Source organism: Mustela nivalis (assembly GCF_964662115.1).
Source record: "Mustela nivalis genome assembly, chromosome: 1".
NCBI classification, from domain to species: domain Eukaryota; kingdom Metazoa; phylum Chordata; class Mammalia; order Carnivora; family Mustelidae; genus Mustela; species Mustela nivalis.
The window spans coordinates 110,348,041-110,371,061 of record NC_139020.1 but is presented as its reverse complement, the minus strand read 5'-3'; the positions used below and the strand labels follow the sequence as shown (position 1 = coordinate 110,371,061).

At 35.3% G+C, this 23,021-nt stretch overlaps 1 protein-coding gene and 1 pseudogene across 2 annotated transcripts; both read left to right on the top strand.

The window, feature by feature from the left end:
• The first annotated feature begins 6,494 nt into the window (after window positions 1–6,494).
• Window positions 6,495–7,306, top strand: LOC309860317 (large ribosomal subunit protein eL8 pseudogene; annotated as a pseudogene). Its single transcript has one exon. The product of its transcript is annotated as a large ribosomal subunit protein eL8 pseudogene (transcript).
• Window positions 7,307–9,074: 1,768 nt separating this feature from the next.
• Window positions 9,075–19,638, top strand: UTS2B (urotensin 2B; the record flags this gene model as incomplete). The annotated part of the gene is made up of 5 exons (XM_082722124.1): window positions 9,075–9,177; window positions 14,348–14,446; window positions 16,082–16,119; window positions 17,341–17,434; window positions 19,586–19,638. The coding sequence occupies 5 exons, from the start codon at window positions 9,075–9,077 to the stop codon at window positions 19,636–19,638; spliced, it is 387 nt and encodes a 128-aa protein (XP_082578250.1).
• Window positions 19,639–23,021: the final 3,383 nt, after the last annotated feature.

Genomic DNA, 23,021 nt, shown 5'->3' with positions numbered 1-23,021 from the left:
AGAAAGTAGCTTGACATTTTTGAAGAATTAAAGAATATTGTGGCTGAACTGTGGTAAGGGAAAGATGGATCTGGACAAATTGAAGATGTGGGTAGGGGCAGATAATGCAGGACCTTATAGACCGTGTTAATACATTTGATCTTTATCTCAAGTGTAACAAAAAGAAGTTGAAGGGTTTTAAGTAGGAATATTACAGATTGATATTTGCATTTCCAGAAGAGTACTCTATGAGCTTTGTGGGAATAGATTAAAGAGGAGCAATGGTGGGTATAAGGAAATTTGGTAATAATGGTAAGTCAGTAGTGTAGGTGTGAGACATTGGCTTCCTAGTCTAGGAAGGTGCCAAAAAGATAGACATGGAAAGACTGAAAAATACCTAAGAGGTTTAATGTCAGAACTTTGCAGTTGGGTAGAAAAGTTTGGGGAGTAAGGGAGAGGAAGAATAAGTGGCCGTGCTGCTCACTCAGGTAGTAAACTTTGAAGATAAGTGAAACATTAGAGTGAAAATGAAGGGTTCATTTTTCACTTTTGGATGTGGTTGAGAACCCCGTAAAAAATGGTATTCAAAAAAGGGGTAAGGAGAGAGGAAAACATTTCGGAGTCACTGGCATGTAGGTAGTGATTAAAGTTATGCATTTCCTGGAAGAGATTGAAGCATGATAAGAAAAGAGAATCTAGAACAAAACTCTGACAAATTTCATTTTTCAAAGGTCAGAGGAGGAGGAAATGTTAAAAGAAACTGAAAAGAAATAGCTAGCAAACTAGGAGGAAACCAGGAAGTTTTTCAATGAGAAGGCTATGGTGAACCAAGAAGACTCTGAAAAAGAGAGCCAGGAGAGGAGAACCAGAAAGGGTTCATTGAGTTTGGCAGCAATGAGATTTTTGGAGAGGGCTGTTTTGTTTTGTAGAGCTGGGAACAGAATGGTAAAACCAAAATTGAAATGGTTTGAAGAAAATATGTGGGAAAGAACTAGAGGAAGGAAATTATTTCTGGAAGTTTGGCCCTGATGGATAGAGAAAGCAGTGACAGTGGTTAGAAGACACTATAAGTAGTCTAGTGAAGTTTACTTAAGATTAGAGAAATACCTTTGTTTAAATGATAGTGGCAAACAGAAGTTCTGATTCCTGATGTGAAGATAGATAATCTTTACAACTATTATCACCATGGTAGCTGAAGGAAGAGGGTGAGTTTAGAGCCATTTGCTGATGGCCAGCGAATCTATCCATTAAACTGAGACCTAAGTCCTTTTCTTGACAGTTTCTTCCTTTGAATGCAATTCTGAGAGTCTTGTTTCTTGCTGCTTAACATCTGTAGGCTTAGAGAATCTTTTTTTTTTTTTTTTTTAGATCCTGGATTTTTAATCTAGTTTTTCCTCTCTCTCTCTCTCTTTTTTTTTCTTTTCATTTTATTTTATTTTATGTTATTTTATTTTATTTCTTTTCAGTGTTCCAGAATTCATTGTTTATGCACCATACCCAGTGCTCCATGCAATATGTGTCCTCCATAATACTCACCACCATCCTCACTCTACCCCCTCCTCCCCTCCAAAACCCTCAGTTTGTTTCTCAGAGTCCACACTCTCTCATTTGCCTCCCCCTCCAATTTTCTCCAACTCACTTCTCCTCTTCATCTCCCAATGTCCTCTGTGTGATTTCTTATGCTCCACAAATAAGAGACCATATGATAATTGACTCTCCTGTTTGACTTATTTCATCACCATAATCTCCTCCAGTCCCATCCATGTTGATACAATAGTTAGGTATTCATCCTTTCTGATGGAGGCATAATACTCCATTGCATAAATGGACCATATCTTCTTTATCCATTCGTCCACTGAAGGGCATCTTGGCTCTTTCCAGAGTTTGGCGAGTGTGGCCACTGCTACTATGAACATTGGGGTACAGGTGGCCCTTCTTTTCACTACATCTGTATCTTTGGGGTAAATACCCAGTAGTACAATTGCAGGGTCATAGGGTAGCTCTATTTTTAATTTCTTAAGGAATCTCTACACTGTTTTCCAAAGTTGCTGCACCGAGTTGCATTCCCATCAATAGTGTAAGAGGGTTTCCTTTTCTCCACAACCTCTCCAACACTTGTTGTTTACTGTCTTGTTAATTTGGGTCATTCAAACTGGTGTAAGGTGGTATCTCTTGATTTGAATCTCCCTGGTGGCTAATGATGATGAACATTTTTGCATGTGTCTGTTAGCCATTTGTATGTCTTTTTTGGAGAAGTGTCTGTTCATGTCTTCTGCCCATTTTTTTTGACGTGATTTTCTGTTTCCTGTGTGTTGAGTTTGAGGAGTTCTTTATAGATCTTAGGTATCAGCCCTTCATCTGTAGTGTCATTTGCGAATATCTTCTCCCATTCTGTGGGTTGCCTCTTTGTTTTGTTGACCATTTCCTTTGCTGTACAGAAGCTTTTGGTCTTGATGAAGTCCCAAAAGTTCGTTTTTGCTTTTGTTTCCTTTGCCTTTGGAGATGTAACTTGAAAGAAATTGCTATGACTGATGTCGAAGAGGTTACTGCTTATGTTCTCCTCGAGGATTTTGATAGATGCCTGCCTCACATTGAGTCTTTTATTCATTTCAAGTTTCTCTTTGTGTATGGTATAAGAGAATGGTTGAGTCTCATTCTTCTACACATAGCTGCCTAATTTTTCCAGCATCATTTATTGGAGAGACTGTCTTTTTTCCACTGTATATTTATTCCTGCTTTGGCGAAGATTATTTGACCACAGAGTTGAGGGTCTATATCTGGGCTTTCTACTCTGTTCCACTGGTGTCTGTATCTGTTTTTGTGCCAGTACCATGCAGTCTTGGTGATTACAGCTTTGTAGTAAAGCTTGAAATCAGGCAACATGATGCCCCCAGTTTTGTTTTGCTTTTTCATCATTTCCTTAGAAATTCTGCATCTCTTCTGGTTCCATACAAGTTTTAGGATTGTTTATTCTAGCTCTTTGAAAAATACTGGTGGAATTTTGATCAGGATGGCATTGAAAGTATAGATAGCATCCATTCCTGATTAAAACTATTCAAAGTATAGGGGTAGAGGGAACATTCCTCAACTTCATAAAATCTGTTTATGAAAAACCCACAGCGAATATCACCCTCAATGTGGAAAAGTTGACAGCCTTCCCTTTGAGATCAGGAACATGACAAGGATGCCCACTCTCACCACTGTTGTTCAACACAGTACTAGAAGTCCTAGTAATAGCAATCAGACAACAAAAAGAAGCAAAACGTATTCCAATTGGCAAGGAAGAAATCAAACCCTCTCTCTTCACAGAAGACATGATACTTAAAATGGAAAACCCAAAAGACTCCACCCCAAACTACTAGAGCTCATACAGTAATTTAGTAATGTGGCAGGATACAAAACCAGTGCACAGAAATCAGTTGCTTTCTTATACACTAACAATGAAAATATAGAAAGAGAAATTAGAGAATCAATTCTGTTTACTATAGCACCAAGAACCATAAGATACCTGGGAATAAACCTAACCAAAGAGGTAAAGGATCTGTACTCTAGGAACTACAGAACACTCATGAAAGAAACTGAAGAAGACCCATAAAGATGGAAGACCATTCCATGCTCATGGATCAGAAGAATAAACAGTGTTAAAATGTCTATACTGTCTAGAGCAATCTATATTTTCCTCTCTTTCTGTTCCCATAGACTGTGGTTTTTTTCACTTCAGTTACATTTTTAAAAGATGTTCTGTTTTGTATCATGTGTTGCAAGGGAAGAACCTTATATTTAAACCTTGATTTTTAAGCCTCCATTCTGACCAGAATCGAAACCTCTATTCACTTTTACTAAGAAACCTTCTATGCTTTCAACTATTATCAAAAGTGCTACGTGAAAACAGACTAAACTCCTATATTATAGTATGTCTATGCCTGGAAATTTCTCTTGCCTTGCCCATCTACTGGTGTAAAGCCCTTTCTGTATGTTAACTCTTACTGGTGTTCAATATTATGCGTATATGTTATTAGGATTATTACTCTTCCCTGGATTCTGCCAGAGATGTCTTTATTTCTCATGGTCCTTAGTAAAGAAGTGACAAAATATCTCAGTGTTTTATTTCTATAGCAAATAATAAATAAACAAATTCCATGGGTTGGCAATATTACTTGTTTACTAAAAACTATAAAACAGTTTTGAAAGAAATTAAACACATAAACAGAAGGACTATGTTCATGGATTGGAAGAGTTAATATTTTTAAGGTTGTAATATTTCCCAAATTGATCTAAAATTTAATGTAATCCCTATCAAAATCCCAGTTGCCCTTTGTATAGAAATTGATAAGCTCATTCTAAAATTAATATGAAAATGAAAGAGATCCAGAAAAAAGGACAAAGTTGGAAGTCTCACATGTCCTGATTTCAAGGCTTACTACAGAGCTACATTAATCAAGATAATATGGTAGGGGCACCTAGCTAGCTTAGTTAGTAGAACATACAACTCTTGATCTCAGGGTTGTAAGTTCAAGTCCCAAGTTGGGTATAGAGATTACTTAAAAATAAAATATATTTTTTTAAAAAGGTAGCATGGTGGTGACATAAGGATAGACAGACTGATCAATGGAAAGAAATTGAGAGTCCAGAAATAAAACCACATATCAACGAAAGGTGATGGGACAATTAGATACCCACATTTAAAAGAATAAAGTAGGACCCATGTGGCACACCATATATTAAATTTAGTGCAAAATGTGTCAAAGTCCTACATTTTAAAGCTAAAAGCATAAAACTCTAAAAGAAAATGCAGTCCTGAGTCTTCATGACTTTGAATTAGGTAATGATTTTTAGATATACTAAAAATACACACACACAAAGAAAAATAAATAAATAAATTGCAGTTTATCCAAATAAAAACCGTGCTTCAAAGGCCATATCAAGAAAGGGAAAAGACAGCCTATAGAATGTGGAAATATATTTGCAAATTTTATAGTTAATAAGGGACTGGCATCCAGAATATAAGGAGCTCTTACAACTAATAACAAAAAAATAATAATCCAATTTAAAAAGTTATAAAGCTATTGGAATAGACATCTCTACTTTATTTTGACAAATAAAGTCTTTCTGAACTCTTTAAAATAAAAAAAAAATCAATGCACACACTTATCACAGCCTCTACTTTTGCCTTCTTTCTTCTGTCTGCTCTTTTCTTTCACTCATTTAACTGTATGTTAGGAATTCTACCAAGAAATAATGGGGTCAGAGGAGGGTCAAAATAAAATTGTTTAATTTTTTTACTCACTGGAAAAAAAGCCCAACTGTTTAATAGAGTCAGAAAGTAATTATTCAAATGTATTTGAGTCACCATATGGACTCTGATTATCTGTGCTTTTCCTGTCACTCATTATGAGAATAGTTAAGATGTAAATGAATCTTAGAGTTATCTATACATTGTAATATAATGACAGTGTCTTTATTGACAAAATAGAAATGTTATTTAGAAGTAATGACTGAGATACAGACTAAGTGATCAAGAAAATTGCTTTTGAAAATTTGAAGCAAATTATTCGTGGAGCATAACCAATAGCATGGAGGACATGGGGAGTTAGAGAGGAGAAGGGAGTTGTGGGAAATTGCAAGGGGAGGTGAACCATGAGAGATTATGGACTCTGAAAAACAATCTGAGGGTTTTCAAGGGGTGGGGGGGTGGGAGGTTGGGGTACCAGGTGGTGGGTATTATAGAGGGCACGGATTACATGGAGCACTGGTTGTGGTGAAAAATAATGAATATTGTTATGCTGAAAATAAATAAATTTAAAAAAAGAAAAAAAAAGAAAATTTGAAGCAAAATGTTGTAAATTTCCTTTAAAATTTGGGATCTCTCTGATTGGAATGACCAATCACTTTCCATTTCTAGGTTTTCTCAGTTGTGGACAAGAGACAACGTGGATAAGAGTATGACTCTGAGGTAGATCTAGGTTTCCTTTTGGCTCCATTACTTTCTTCCTTTGCTGTAAAAGGTGAAAAATCAAAACAACTTTATAATTTTTGAGGCACTACTGTAAGAATTAAAAAAATAATATATGTGAAATGTTTAGAACAGAGCCTGGCTTAGATGATTGCTCAATTAGTGGCAACAATAACCTTGCTATGTACTATTACTGTGTATACTAATGACTCCAGAAACAAATATTCTAATTTCATTTATCTGTTTAATACAATCAATCTTGAAAATATGTTTTCATTTAAACAACAAATTAGATTATATACTTACCAGAGTTTAGTAAAGTATTTTGATTATTAAGAGAGAATGATTTAGTTAAGGATCTCTGTAGGCTTTTTTCCCAAAGTGGATAGAATGGTCACAGATAAGGAAGTTATTTTTCATCACTTCCTCAATATCAGATAAAATATGACAGGAGATTCAGGAGGTTACATGAGATTTCCTGATGCAAATGTTTGGGGAGCAAAAGTCATACATAAGATTTTGTTTAGAAATGAATCATCAGAGCTCTCTCTTCCAGCCATCTGAGATGCTGAAAGGACAGAAGGCGAAGAGGAAGAAGCTGGCTCAAGCCCCTGCTATTGTAAAGAAGCAGGAGACCAAGAAGATGGTCAATCCCTTGTCTGAGATAAGGCCCAAGAATTTTAGCATCAGACAGAACATCCTGCCCAAAAGAGACCTCATTTGACAAATAGTCCTACTACATCCGGCTGCAACAGCAAAGGGTTATTTTCTATAAATGTCTAAAAGTGCCTCTCATGATTAACCAGTTCACCCAGGCCTTGGATCACCAAACAGCTACTCAGCTGCCTAAACTGGCCCACATATACAGACCAGAGACAAAGCAAAAGAAGAAGCAGAGATTGTGGTTCTGGGCTGAGAAGAAAGCTGCTGGCAAAGGGGATATCCCCACTAAAAGGCCTCCTGTCCTTCAAGCTGTAGTTAATCTTGTCACCACCTTGGTGGGAAACAAGAAGTCTCAGCTGGTAGTGATTACACATGATGTGGATCCCATTGAACTGGTTGTCTTCCTGCCTGCACTGTGTCCTAAGCTGCGGGCTTCCCTACGCATTACCAAGGGGAAGGCTAGGCTGGGGCATCTGGTTCATGGGAAGACCTGCACCACTGTTGCCTTCTCACAGGTTAATTCAGAAGACAGGGGAGCTCTGGCTAAGCTGGTAGAAGCCACCAGGACCAAGTACAATGACAGATATGATGAGATCCACCATCACGGTGGTGGGGGGAGAGAGGGGCAATGTCCTGTGTCCAAAGTCTGTGGCTCACATTGCCAAGTTGGAGAAGACAAAGGCTAAAGAACTACCTACCAAACTGGCCTGAGTGGATGCTGTTGAATTTTCTTTACAGAAAAGTAATAAAAAGTTCTCTTTCAGTCACTTAAAAAAAAAAAAAGGAAATGAGTCATCAGTACCCAACCTTATCACAGAAGGCAGTTAAATTAAGTTGCCTCTTTTAAGAAGCAAACCCTATGGGAATTGGGTTCCTTGTGCTGCTATTTAACATCAAATTTTTAAAAAATCCAAACAATCTTTTTTTATATTTAAAAACTTTTTTTTTTAAGTTAGGGAGCCATGATCTGAACATGTTTTTAATATTGACTCATATTTAACTTGCATTTTATTTGTTATTTTTTGCCATGCCTTCATTTTGGATTATTAGATTTATTATCCACATATTTTATATACAATTGATCAGATTTATTATCAGTGAATTTTATACTTTGTTTTTACTTTTTTCTTTACTAATTATTTGCAATTATACTATTTTTCATCATGGTTGTATATTGTTTGTCTACTAAGTAATACTCATTTGCCATTTTCCATATTGACATACTATAAAAATAGTAGAGTTTAAAAACCTAATACAAATAACTTATTAAATAAGTAATTATGCTTTCGAGGTATGTTTGAATGATGGAAGGTTTTGAAATACTGTGGTAGGATGAACTTTAAGGATCAACTTGCAAAGACACTGTTCTTGAATTTTTAGTCTCAGGAGAAAACACACTTAAGGAGGTGCAATTATTCTTTCCATTCACTTAGCTTGATATCCAAATATAAAGTCTAAAAACATTACTGGGGAATGTGTCAGGGACACTCTGAAGTGAGGAAGTGCAAGGCATGTCCAGGAATTGAAAGCCTATTGTGATTGGTGCAGAAGAACATGCAGTGACAATGAGCCTGTGGAGGAAAAACAAGCCTGAATACCAAACCAAGTAGTTGAGACTTTATTCAGGGAATTTATTAAAGCAATGGGTTCGTGAAAAGTTGGATAATCGCATTTCTTTCACATTATCATGTGCTGCCCTTTATGCATGGGGAACTGAGTCAGTTTTAGAGCTAATGCATGGAATGTTCTTCTGACAGAGAAGTAAATGCCAAGGCCAGAGGTCATTAGCACATCTTCAGAGCCATAAAATTGGAATTGTGGATCTACTGAAAGACTTTGACTTAAAAAGAAAGCAGTTACAATTAAAGCAAGTATTAAAGAGTGTAATTGACGGGACATTTGCCAACTTTGAATTAATTAGATTTAGCTTTAATCTCTAGAAGTGCTGGTTGCAGCAAAATGAAACCATCCTTCTTCAATGTTGTAAGACATTAATGTTCCCATTATGATTCATTTACAGATTGAGCTCTTCCCAACTCTAATCTATCTGGTTGGTTAAAAATGAAGCGGTGGGATTCTAAATTAGTCAAATGAAAGGCATTGCTCCCATTTCACTGTTACGAAAATGTAACCAACAAGTTCTACATTGCCAGTTTTTGCTCTGTGCTTGTGCATGGGTCTGAGTGCATGAACATGCATAGGAATGCGTGCTTTTAGTGAAATGGGCAGGTATGAGATGTATTGATTGGGTTCTTCCTGTAATTGACTGAGTAGCAAACCTGTCACTTCTCCAAGTAGTGAATCATGTTGACAGAATTCATTACATTTTATAAGTTTTTGTCTTTGTCCACATCATTTGTAGTTGAAGCACATTTGGCATCTTTTAAAAGTGATCTCTGCAGCATTCCAGAGCCACTGAAGTATTTATCTTGACTTGGATAGTCCAGTTTCTCTGCTAGCACAGAAGAAGATTTTTAACATGAACAAGGTCCTTTCAACCACTCTTTGCTTTGGACTCCTAACTTTGTTAACTGTAATGATTTTTTTGGAATTGGTGCATGGACAGCCATATCTTACCCAAGGTATGTACAGATGAATCTAAAATCCTATAGATGGGTAAATAATCCCTATCTTCCTGTTTGCATTGTCTTAATTTTTCTGACATTATTAAAATAATGCTGTAAGGCATTACTATGATGTAATCATTAACCATCCCTTCAAAAGCTACTGTTTTAAATTAAATGTAATCTGTGGTGTTGTTCTGCTCAAGTAAATTAATTGTAACCACCACCGTACTAAATTTATTTTGATTACATTGTATTATTTTTTTTTCTAATCATGGGGCACCTTTTTCTTACATCTACTCTATGACCAAAGGTAGTGAATGTATAAATATTAACACAATCAATTAACTAACATGTGCATATTTTAAAAATACATTTGGGGAAAGAAAAATAATAGTTTTACCCAATAAGACTATAAATAAGTTACTTGTGAAAGAAGAACGGCTCAGAGAAGAACTCATTAAGGTGGAAATTTGTGTTTGCAGAGATTTGGAAGTAATAATGCACGGGGAAATCTACACAGTATTTTCAGGAGGATGATGCTAACACCTACATTATGCATTGACTGTATTTATCAGATTTCTAACATATTTAGGGTACTTATGTTAAATGAAATAATGTAATCTATGACATCTACAAATATTTACCATGTAAAGTTGGAGAAAATAAGTTCCTGCTTTTGTAGTATTGTAACTTATACTGATCTTTAAAATTTTCAATGCATTTTGTAGTGGAAATAACTCTTCATCTGAGAATCAGTAGAGCTAAATTTAATGTTGATTCATTAGGCAAACAACCTCATTGAAACTTTTGCATAATTCTTTATGTTTGAAAAATAGTAACTTAAAATAGTCCTCTCTATTTTCCCTTCCAGCTTGGGATTTTGAGGCTACTGTCATCTAACTGACCTTCTTGATGGGCTGGAAAGAGCCTTTTGTCCTACTGGGTGTGCAGCCAAATCAGAACATTATACATTTGGTTTATATAATATTGGACTGAGAAGGGGGCTCAAGTTTCTCTCCCTTTCAGAAGGAATTCAATTGTATTAGACCATGTTGCTTCAAATGCAGTTTTAAAAGTCAATGAAAAAGCAGTTCTTTTGGTAAAGAAACTAAAATTGCATAAATCCTTGTTATTTATTTATAGGGATTTTTCCATTGAAAAAAAAATTGTCCCAGAGACATAAACAGAAACCTGGGAATCAAAAAGACTAGATTTTCTCCATGGCTCACAGTTTGTCTTTGGCAGGTCAAAATCATTACACTTGGTAGGCCTCTATTGCTCTTCCTGTGAAATAATGAAATTTTCAATGTTCTTATCATAGCACAAACATGTGTGGAAAAATGAGACCATTCGTGAGGACTTTGCAAAATTAGGATGTTAGTGGTAAATGTACCTTCTGATTTCATATGCACCTGGGATACAGCAGAATCCAACTCTAAAGCATTTTTCTAGATTAAAATTGCATAACATCTCTGACCCCAGAATACCACACATTGATGTCCTTTTATCACTGGCAGCGCATTGGAAAGGTTTCTCTCTGGGACTCCCTTGGATCTGTTGCCTTGTATGTAAATGGAAAAGATGAAATTACTAGTAAGGTTATTTTCTGAACTAAATTGTATGTGATTAGAGTATGCCTCTCTCCATGCCCACATTTGTCAAAGCAGCATTTGACTTATTGTGGTTTTTTGACACATTTTTCAAATAAGCATTTGTCCACTGACAGAGAGCAAAGTTGGGATTAACCATCTCTTGCTCTGTGTTAGACAATATTCAAGACAAATGTCACGGTCTGCCAGCTTTAATTTGGTGGGGGTTACAGAAAAGCCTGGCTCCATGGGTAAACCTGACAATGAGCAAACTACCTACCACAAAGGATGGAAGAGTGACTACCATGACCCAGAAGACTATGGAAAATTTATGAATTTTTGGTATTATCATTATGGGGGGGTTTCAGGTTTCTTTCTGGTAAAAATTTCTCATCTGTCTCCACTAAAATGCTTCAAATTTGAACAAAAAGCAAGGAGACAACAAAATCTTTTAAGTCTATCTTAAGTAGTAATGAATCAATATGATCTGTGTATTTGTAAAAGCATTTACTCAGTCACGTCTGGGTAACTTTGCCATCCTTTGTGCTAAGGGTGCATCTACACTCAGGGAGTTTTTATTCAAACATTTTCTTTATCAATATTAACCTTTATAATTCATTTTTTTTTAAAATAACTGTAGTTCAAAGACAGAAACATAGTCAAAATATGTGTTTTTTTTTTCTTTTAAAACTGTAGCTGTTTTAAAACTAAAAATGAAAACTGCTGATTTCCTAACAGTGAACGGGAGAATAATGAGGCACAAAAAGGTGAGTGCTGTGAAGTGTGTAAACCTGGTGATTCACAGACCTGTACCCCTGGGGATAAAAATATATGTTTATAAAAAAAAAAAAAAAAAAGTCAGCAGTAAGAGAGAGGGGAGCAGAGGACCACAGCTGAAAGGACTGTCACGGGAACAACTTCTCAGTCCTGTATTTATTAGATACAAGATAGCAACAAAGGAGAAGAAAATAAGGCTATACAATAGCCATACGTCTAGTAGGTAAACAAGAAGGAATGTGAGTCACAAGTTGGTTCCAAGTCTTAGAGGTAAATGAGGTAGACAAGAAGAGGAGTAAGGTGTGTGGGGTCCAGCAGCAGGGAATTGTAGTTGAGCAAGTGCACTTAAAGGGACTGCCTTAACAGCAGGCTTTCTCTGAGGCAGGGGAGACCAGGAAACAGGGAAGCAGGCAGCCATTCCACCCTGAGTGGGCCTGGCATTCCCAGCTGCCCCGCTTCCATGAAGCAGGCGATGTCCCACTCTGGGTGAGCCAGGCATCCCCAGCTGCTCGTCTTCAAGGACATTTATCATCCCCTCCACCAGAGGCCTGCTGCTAGTACATGTTTTTCTCAAGGTCATCTTGGGCATGCTTGTGTGACCAGTACAACTCCTCATTAGTTGTTATATTTTAAGCAGTATCTTATTCTGAGGGATGGTTACAGAAAACAAGAATAAAAAAGGTTCATTTCCTATTATATATCTTAGACAATACTTTCTTAACTTTAAGAATAAAAAATATTAAAAAAATTTTTATTTTTTTTTTTATATTTTTTATTTTTTATAAACATATATTTTTATCCCCAGGGGTACAGGTCTGTGAATCACCAGGTTTACACACACTTCACAGCACTCACCAAAGCACATACCCTCCCCAATGTCCATAATCCCACCCCCTTAAAAAATTTTTTTTTAAAGATTTTATTTATTTACTTGACAGAGATCACAAGTAGGCAGAGAGGCCGGCAGAGAGAGAAAGGAGGAAGCAGGCTCCCCACGGAGCAGAGAGCCCAATGTGGGGCTCGATCCCAGGACCCTGGGATCATGACCTGAGCCGAAGGCAGAGGCTTTTAACCCACTGAGTCACCCAGGCGCCCCTATTTTAAAAAATTTTTGAGAAAGCTTTTTTCTTCAGAGAGTCCTGTAAACAGTGGTTGCCTTAACAGGTAGTGACAAGACTTTTTGAGGACACTTATGCAAGTGTAGTTACCGCAAGCAAAAGTGGTAAAGAAAGGCAAATAGGTTAATTTTCTTTTGTGAAAAATGTTCCACTTAAATATGCAGAAGTGGATTGTGAATTAAGCATATAAAATCTTCAGCTCTACTTTTCCTCCTTACTTCCTTCTTGTCTTATACTTTCTCTAGTTAAGGCAATGAAACAGTTGCTCTTATCACAGTTCTCTGACACAAGTAACCATTATCATCTGGCTATAAAATGTACCTATGTCTTTTTCAAACAGAAACATTTTAAAGTTTATTATTTAACATTTTCATAAACAACTGTAGTAACAATTATTGTATTGCATGGCCACGTCTTAAACTAAACTGTCTCTGAGGGTCTTCATTTAATTAATAGTAAGCAAAATTTCCATTGGTATTTTATTAGTGTTTTAATTAATCAATAGAAAAAACCCACAATGTCACAGATAATTTCTATGTTTATGATGTAAAGAAAATTGAAGAGCTGAGCACCAATGAACTATGTTTGGTCAGTGTGGAAACAATGCTGTCACTTGCCCCAAGTCATCCATTTGCTTCCTCACCAAGGCTTTTTGATTTCCTTCATTAGCCTCTCAGTCCTTTGAGTTTATCAATAAACATTTTCTAGACACAGAAAAGGCAGATGGTTTTATGGAATAATATAGTCAAGTCATGAGCCATTTCTGTAGCTAAAACCACAATACTCTCGCTTCTAAACTTCAAACTTACAAATCTAGTAAGTTTTACAAATCTAGCTTCTGCTCACACTGTCAGCTTGTCTGAGGAAATAAGAAGTAGAGAAAAATGATCCAAAGAAGTTCTATGATAAAGGTTTGATTTTTTAGGCCACCTCACAAAAGTTTATTTTATTTGTAATACACTAGTTATTATTTCAATTGTGTTATTTGTTCATAGCTATCTTATTGGGTCTACATGTTTTATAACTTGAGTAAAGGTTATTGTCCTGATTAAAAATATTTAATAAAATAAAAATATTTACAAAAAATTGGGTGATATTTCTGTTTTTAAGGTGCTGAAAGAGTTGGGCATCTGGTCAGTGAATGGAATGGGAGGGAAACTGACAAAGATAGAAAGATGTCAATAGGGAGAAAATAGACATCATGCAACCTCATCCACAGGGTTCCTTAGATAATTTAAATGCAATCTCCAGAACACAAAATGACTCATATTTTAATGTGTATAGCTCATAAAAATCTTAAAATTAAAAAAATATATAGATTTTTTCTTTAAAAACATACCTTTTATGTTTTTCATATTAAATACAAGAGTAGAAAATTTCAATAATGCAGGTAAAAAATAAGAAATTTACCTGTAATTCTACTACCTAGGAATGAAGGCAGGTAAATTTTAGGATTTCACCTTTCAGACAAACTCTCTGTCTTTCCTTCTCCCTCTCTCACAGTCTGTCTTTGAGTGCTCCAATTCATTCATTGATTTTTTTTTAACAGCCTGTTTTTTTTGATTACACACCTTTCTCCACATGCCTTTTAATGATGACTATATGCATTGATAGTTACCAGTAAAATGTATTTAATTAGAAATACTTCCAGTGATACAGATAGAAAATGGGAGTTTTATTACATTAAGGTGATTATTACAGGAAATAAACTATTTCCAGATAAGGAAGATACAAATCATGAGGAACTACTGCTGGCTCTACTGAATAAACATTTTGATTTCCAAAGACCTTCCAACATTGGTGAGTCAAGAATTTATTCTGTCTACTAGAACTAGAGGGTATCATGCTTAGCGAAATAAGTCAATTGGAGAAAGGCAACTATCATATGATCTCCCTGATATGAGGAAGTGGAGAAGCAGCATGGAGGGTTAAGGGGGTAGGAGAAGAATAAATGAAACAAGATGGGATTGGGAGGGAGACAAACCATAAATGACTCTTAATCTCACAAAACAAACTGAGGGCTGCTGGGGGGACTGGGGTTGGGAGAAGGGGGTGGGGTTATGGACATTGGGGAGGGTATGTGCTTTGGTGAGTGCTGTGAAGTGTGTAAACCTGGCGATTCACACACCTGTACCCCTGGGGATAAAAATATATTATATGTTTATAAAAAATAAAAATAAAAAAATCATACAAAAAGAATTTATTCTGTCTTCTGATCTGTTCTTTCTAAATATTTATTTATATTAAATAAAATAATAACTACTCCCTTTTATGCTGCACTGATGGCTTAAGTGTTTTTATTATTTCATATTCATGTAAAAGCAATGGCATTATTAACAAATATTAAAATCCTATTTTCTTCAATTAGAAGGTCCTAGTGGTATCGGTAACCATGTAGTTACACCATAGTAATCTTTACTCATATTTTCATATCTATGCAACTTCCTATTGGTATAGTTTATACACACACACACACACACTACACAGATATATATATATATATATATACACACACATACACACACACATATATATATATATATATATATATATTTTTTTTTTTTTAGCTAAATGCTTCACATCCATTCATAGGTTTCCATTAGAAATTTCACAAATTAACAGAAGTCTCATAGCAGTTAAGTTAGCATATTTTGCAATCAAATTCTCCCAGTGTGAGAAATGGAGAAATGGTTAAAGTAGAGACCATTGGGAAGTTTAGTCTACACCAACTGAGATTTTTTCTTTCTTTAAAGAACAGAAGAATCTAATTTATGTATCAGAATGTTCTCAAAGAAATGACAAATACTGTCAGAAACTTGGTAAGTCTAGCCTGAGAGAAAATGTGACAATATGTCAATGTGGTATACTCTCAGAAAACATCTGGTCTTCTAAAGAAAATGTCTATTCATGGGACAATGTGCTGACTACAACAATATTTTAATAAATATTTTTAAAATACAAGGTTTTAAAATTAGAAGTAAGATATTCTCTTTGAAAAAATGAATGAAATTATACAAAAGAAAAACTTATACTCAAATTTTAACGGGGGGAGTTATTATTCATATTTTAGGTGTTTATCAGTTGAATTACATAGATGCTTGTGTCCTGCTCTTTTTGCTTAAAATTGTTTTCTAATATTTCCTCATATTAGTAAAATAGTTTATTTCTAAATAATAGCACGTGTTAGAACTATGGTCTTTTTAAGAAAGCTTTATGTTTATTACTAGAAATCAGATATTTTCTCATTACATAACTGGTTACAAGTCAATGTTATAGACATTGAGAAAGTATTTGGGTTTTATATTAGGAATGATGGGTGGTCTTAAATCATATGAAAAAAGACTTTGCCTTCCAGATAAGATCCTAATGCGTGTCCTGAAGTGAATAAAATATTACTTGCAATGAAATTTTTCATATGAAAAATGTATCTTGCAGATAGACAACTGGCTAGCAAATTGGAAGAACTTAAGCAGGTGAGAATGTGCAATACTTACATTTCAATTTTAATAATAATTATAAGGCATTTTTTGGGGGTACAGTTTTGAAAAATTATTAGTGCTATATTGTTAAATTTTTTTATTCCTGCTAGAGAAAAAGTGAAGTAATTCACTAGGGAAAAAATAGTCAAATTACACTTAAACTAAAAAAGAAAAAGAAAAGAAAAGAAAACCAAAATGAAACTATAGCTGAAGAGATCTTGAGACGAAATGCATCCCAGCTCTTCAATTACCTAACTATAAGACATGGATAAATTAAAATTCTCTGGATTTAAATCTCATCTGTAAAATGGGAGGCTATACTTAGATTGGTGATTTTTAATAACATAGTTATTATTTTAAAAAGTGAAAATACTTTTTCCCAAATAAATTGGATGTGGTGCTAGTAAGTGAAGCACATGAAGGTGGAGCTCTTCTGCTTAAATCACCTGGTTGCAGGCCTGAAGTGTCACCTTCCTGACCTGCTCTCAGCCCTTCTGATTGGGAGCCCCTTAGCAGCCTTATTTCTCCAGGCTGGGAAGAAAATTCGAAAATCACCAGATTAGATGATTTCAAAACTTGTCTGCATACATGCATGCAAAGAGAGAATTGTACTCCATCATTTTGAGCAGGCTGGACATGGACACCTTCAGTAGCCAGGCTGAACTCTATTTTGGTAGAGTTAGGTCTTCAGGGCATGGGCAATCAGAGAGCTTGCTAAAAATTAACATGGGTTGAATACCAGGTAAAAGTCCTAAGGCCTCAAAATACCTCCCCTTTCCTTCTGGAAAGGAGAAATATTTCAGGAAATTCAAACATTTACATAACTCTTTGAAACTCCTTGAAAAGGAATGCTCATTATGGGTGACATAAAATCCAGTCCAGCAACACAGGCTGTGTTTATAAGCTCCCCATTAATTAACACCTGGAGTTGACTTCCTTCACTATAAACCTGTTTTTTCCTATCTCCTGTTGAGTCATGTACCTTTCCAAACCAGTCTCTAACTACAAGTTTCCTTGGATTTTCTATTTAATTCTTTTTGTTTATTTTCTTTATTATTTTTCTCCTTTTCCATTCCTTTTTTCCCTCCTTTCTTACTGCCTTCTTCCATTTTTTCCATGCTTTTTCCTTTCTTTTTCTAATTATTCCTCTTTTTCAATAGAAAGCAGCATCATTCTTATTAAATATTTATAATTTTTATATTTGATTTTTAACAGTTGGAAAAGCTAAAAGAGCAGTTTACGGAGGCAAAAGATGTTGAGATATCCTATGCTATAGATGGTCCATCTTCTTCCCCTCCAAGCAAGCAAGGTAAATTTTAATTTCAAAATTCTAAAATTGGCATCTGATAGATTACTTTCACAATTATTACTAAAAGGGAAAAGAGTAACTTGTCATTTCTTAATCCTATGGTGATTATTAAGATCGAGGTTCATATTTTTTAAAAAGATGCCAATGAATATGTTCCTTTGTGAATATATCTGAGCTCTGTCATGTTTACAGAAGTGGATAGTAAGGTCATATGTAAAATAGGCCCTTATTGCTAAAAATTGTAACCTACCCTTGTTATTCTGGTTAAAGACTGGAGTTGGGAGAATCATAAATAGAAGCAATCAAGTTTTAAGTCAATTCAAATTTTAGAAGGTCTTTATTGAAGTAAGGTGAACCTTCATTGCTCTAACACTTGGTTCAAGTTTTGAATCATAACATTTAATTTTAGAAAGATTTGTCTTTTATATCCTTCTTGTTTTTTCATAACATTTCTTGGGAAATTCTTGTTTCTTGCTGAATTAGTTATATTTGAAAAAACTTTGTATATATTTCTCCATTCATATAGTGATGTGAGCCTTCCTAAGACTCCTTTTATTTATCTACATTTCTCCCCTCCTTCCAGATTTGTCTTTAACTTGTGCAAAAACCTATTTCACAATGCTAGTAAGTGGGAAGAGGATGCACTGGTATTATTTAAACACTTAACATATTCAAGACATTTTGTACTTTAATATGTCAAAATATTGTGGTTAAATACACAGGCTCTAGAGATAAACTGCCTGGGTTCAAATCAGCATGGACATTTCCTACCTGTTTGAACTTGAGCAATTATAAAACATCTTGTGCCTCATTTTCTTTCCCCCCAATTGCAAATTATAATAATAATTATCTTTATGAGATTGTCGGGAAGATTTGATAGGTAAATATAGGAAAGACATTTAGAATAACGCCTGGTATATAGTAAGTACTAAGTAAGCCTAACTTGTTTTTTATGGTTTTGATCAATACTATAATTATTATTTTATTTTCATCATAAACACCATAGGATAACTATTACTATGCTTATTTTATAGATGAGGAAATTATATCTCAGAGAGGTGAAATTACATGCCAAAAATAACCCAACTGCTAAGTGACTCAAAGGAAAGTGTAGTAGAAGATGAATTGAAGATGTAAAGGAGAGAAACTTCAGGATTTTTAAGGACTTTAGCTTTTATTGAGTATCATATGGAATATCATTGGAAACTTGTAGCAAAATAGAAATATAAGATAAGTTTTAACGGAGCCACTCTGAAGCTTCGTGGAGTATACACTGCAAAAGATGGGCAAAGGTAGAAGCAGAGAAACCATTAATGAGGAAAATTTAGTCATTCAGATGGTAAGTGGTAGTAGCTTGGATTAGGGTGGCAGTAGTGAATTGGTAAGAAGGGGTCTGATTCTGGATATAAGTTGAACAAAAAAATCAACAAAATTTGTTGTAGAATTGCATGTTTGTTTGTTTTTTTAAAGGAAGGCATCAAAAGTGATTTCAAAGTTTTTTTTTAATCAACTAGGAAAAGAGGGTAATTTCTATTTATTGAGTCAGAGATCGCTGGAAGAGGAGAATGTTTGGTGGTATAGAAGCACTGGGATAGACATTTATTAGGCCTTCCCACAATTAGCATAGTTTAGGTTATCTTGTGGTATCAGTTTTAATCCAAATCTCAGAGGCTTATTTTATAATAAAGTCCAATGCAGGTTGCGCAGCCCACTTCTATTTTCTGGCTATATCATCTAGAAGGTTGTTATAGCTTGACTGCCCCTAATATTTCCAAGACACAGGAAAGGGATAGAGGATACATCCCAGCTCTAAATTCCCTGAGTTCAGAACTCAGTTCAGTGACAGGTATCAGTTCTCCTGAAGTCTGTTGGCTAGAATTAGTCATATGGACTGCCACCAAAATATTGGCAAGACAGGCTGAGACATTTTAGGAAGTACGTATAGTACTTGGAAAGCTCTGCCTGTACCACACGCGGTCAATCCTTTGATCTCCCCTTAACCACATAGACTATACTCAATGCCTTCCCTTTAGAGACAATCCCAGATCTCTTTCAGTGACTGAACCCAGAAGTCAGTGAACAGGCTCTCCAGGAGGAGATACGTACCAGCCTTCATCAGCTACAGTGTGGCTTCTTCTTCTTCATTCACAGACCTGTTGGCTGAAAAGACAAATCCAAAAACTGGCAGAACCAGGACAGGATAATGAGAACTGATAATCCCTTTCATAAAGGAAACCAAGAGACACACAGAATGCTATCCTCCAGCAATTCTGAAATCCCACTGGGCAAATATTATAAAGGTCTCCTACCCTGGGGTTGGAAAAAGGTGTCTTGACTGGAGCCTGTATTATCTAAGAGGAGTCATTTGCCTATTGTGATGTTTCCACTGGCTGCACTGTTTGAAATTTTTGCTTTTTCGTTTTTATCTCTGGACCCATTTTATGTGCCACTCGGGGATTATTCCTTTCTCCAGATGGCACAGTTTTCTCAGGTCTCGTCCTACTTTTGCAAAGTTGGAAGCACAAGGATTATTTTGTCTTTACGTGTTGAAGATATTTTTATTTTAGGATCTATGGTTTCTTTGACATTGATGTTCCTTCAAAAATTAGAAAGCTTCTCATGTACTTGCTCCATGCACACACTTTTTAAAAAATCAATTTTAATTATTCTGCATTCTCACCCCCAATTTAGTAGCAGTTGCCTTCAAAGTATCTGGAACATACCTTAAAGACTACATTATCAGTCTGATTTTTGTCCTGAGTTCTTTATTCCAACTGCATTTACAGAGGCTCTATCACTTAGAGTGTTTTCAAATCTCATAGTGTTTGGGACTTAGAAGAAGTTAGTTCTTTCAACATTTTGAGATTTTGTTTTCTGGACTCTCTTTATTCCCACTGTATTTGTTGTCAAATTGTATTTGGGGATAAATTAGGCAAACTCCATTAGCAAACTAACCTTACGATTTCAGTAATGAAGCTACTTTAAGATTTATGTTTTGATTACATGAAGCCTCGCATATGTTGGTCATTTTCCTTTAACGCTATATCTACTCTATGTGTTCCCGAGGTAGAACGGGAGAGAGATGGAGGTAAACACACTCTTAACTGCTAAAATTAGGCACATGATCTTAATTTAACTGAACAGGGTCAGGAAAGCACCTGGAAAATGTAAAAAAAAAAAAAAAGCACAAGAGTTATTTGGAGAATCCTATTTCTACCACAGACATCTTGAGCTTGTCATTACCATGCATAACAGTATCTCGACAGTATAGTAGCCTCCTCATGCACGTTTTGTAGTTTCAGTTACCTGTGCTCAGCCATGGTTCAGAAGCAAACAATCCTCCTCTGATATGTCAGCAGCATTTTGGTCAGTAGTAGCCTGGTATTATGTCATAGAGCCTGTGTCATTCACCTCACTTCATGTCATCATGTAGGCATTGTATTATCTACATCATCACCAGAAGAAGGGCGACTAGAGTATAATAAGATATTTTGAGAGAAAGAGGCCACATTCACATAACTTTTATTGCAGTGTATTGTTATAACTGTTCTAGTTATTAGTTATTAGTTATTGTTATTAATCTCATTGTGCCCAGTTTATAAACTGAACTTTATTGTAGTATATATGCTTAGCAAAAAACAGTATTTATAGCATTCTGCAGTATAGAAACTGCAATACTATCTGCAGTTTCAGACATCCACTGGGGGTCTTGAAACATGTCTCCCACAGATAAGGGGGGACTTCTTTAGTGATCTGAGTAGACCTTTGAATATATAAATTTGAAGTTTAAGGAAGCAGCTCATATTGGAGATATAAATTTGACAGTTATCAGCATATCAATATTGCTTGTTATTGTGATCAAACCATCTAAGAAATGACTCTAGGTATAAAAGAGAAGACAGGGGCGCCTGGGTGGCTCAGTGGGTTGGGCTGCTGCCTTCGGCTCAGGTCATGATTTCAGGGTCCTGGGATTGAGTCCCGCATTGGGCTCTCTGCTCAGCAGAGAGCCCACTTCCCTCTCTCTCTCTCTCTCTGCCTGCCTCTCCATCTACTTGTGATTTCTCTCTGTCAAATGAATAAATAAAATCTTAAAAAAAAAAAAAAAAGAGAAGACAGCTCAGGTGATTCCAAGGTTAGAGGTTGGGCAGAAGAGAGAATCAGCAAAGGAGGCTTAATAGAGTGGCTACCAAGGAAGAAAGTGACCAATAAAGAAGACTTCACAGTTTCTAGGAAGTAGTGTAAGTGTATTTAAAACTATAATAGGCCCATTAGTTGATGACTTCAACTTTCCTTCTGAACAGCAATAAAAGATAATTAATGGCTTTGACAAGAATTGTTTGGTGGACTTTGGCTAAAGAGAATATGATAAAGCAATATTTTTATCATTTCTCTGGTACCACTGACAATAGACACCACTTTTGAGAAATTTTGTTCTAAAGGGTATAAAAAATTAGAATATTAGCTAGAGCACTTTGAAGTCTGATCAAAGAATCTTCTTTGTTTTTAAGCAAGGATATATTAAAATATATTTGTATGTAGTAGGAATAAAATAAATATTTGTGGTGATAAACATGAAGTAGATGCCCAGGTTAAGTCACAGAAACAACCCACCTTATAGTTAAAGTGTTGTTCTATTGTGTAACTAGAAGTTGTTCTACTATGAATTCCCTTGTGTGAAGGTAAAATGGACACAGAGATCCAGCTAATGCTAAAGTAAATTATACTTACCGGGAATATTATAATTTGCTTTAATCATTTAATATATAATTGATAGACACCTGCCAAATTCACTAAGAATGGTACTGTCTAATGTGATAAAATACAACATCTTTTCATGATAAAAACCCTTAACAATATTGGGTATTGAAGGAACATCCCTGAACTTAGTAAAGGCCATATATAACCAACCCACAGCTAATATCATATTCAATGAAGAAAAATAGAAAGGGATTTCTCTGAGTTTGGGAACAAGATAAGGTTACCCACTCTCACTACTTCTATTAGGTATAGTACTGGAAGTCCCAGCTAGAGCAATTAGAAAAGACAAAGAAATAAAAGGCATCCAAATCAGGAAGGAAGAAGTAAAACTGTCACTAATTGCTGATGGTATGATCATATGTATATAAAATCCTAAAAAGTCAATCAAAAACTTGTTGAAATTAATTAGTGATTTCAATGAAGTGGCAGATTAAAGAATCAGCTTACAGAAATCAGTGGCATCCCCTTATGCTAATGATGAAGCATTGGGAAAAAAAATCCCAATCACAATAGCATCAAAAATAATAAAATACCTAGTTAATAAAATGTTATTGAATTAGAGTTGATATACAATATTATTTTAATTTCATGTATGCAGCATTATAATACAACATTAGGAAGTGGTCACCAAAATAAATCTACCTACCATCTGTTACCATATAAAGTGTTTAAATATTTTTTAACTACATTCCTTATTTTGTACACTGTATCCCCATGTCTTACTTATTTTATAACTGGAAGTTTGTACATTTTAACTCCCTTCCTCTATTTCACTCCCTCCCCTCTAACATCTGCCAGATTATTCTCTGCATCTAAGGGTCTGTTTTTG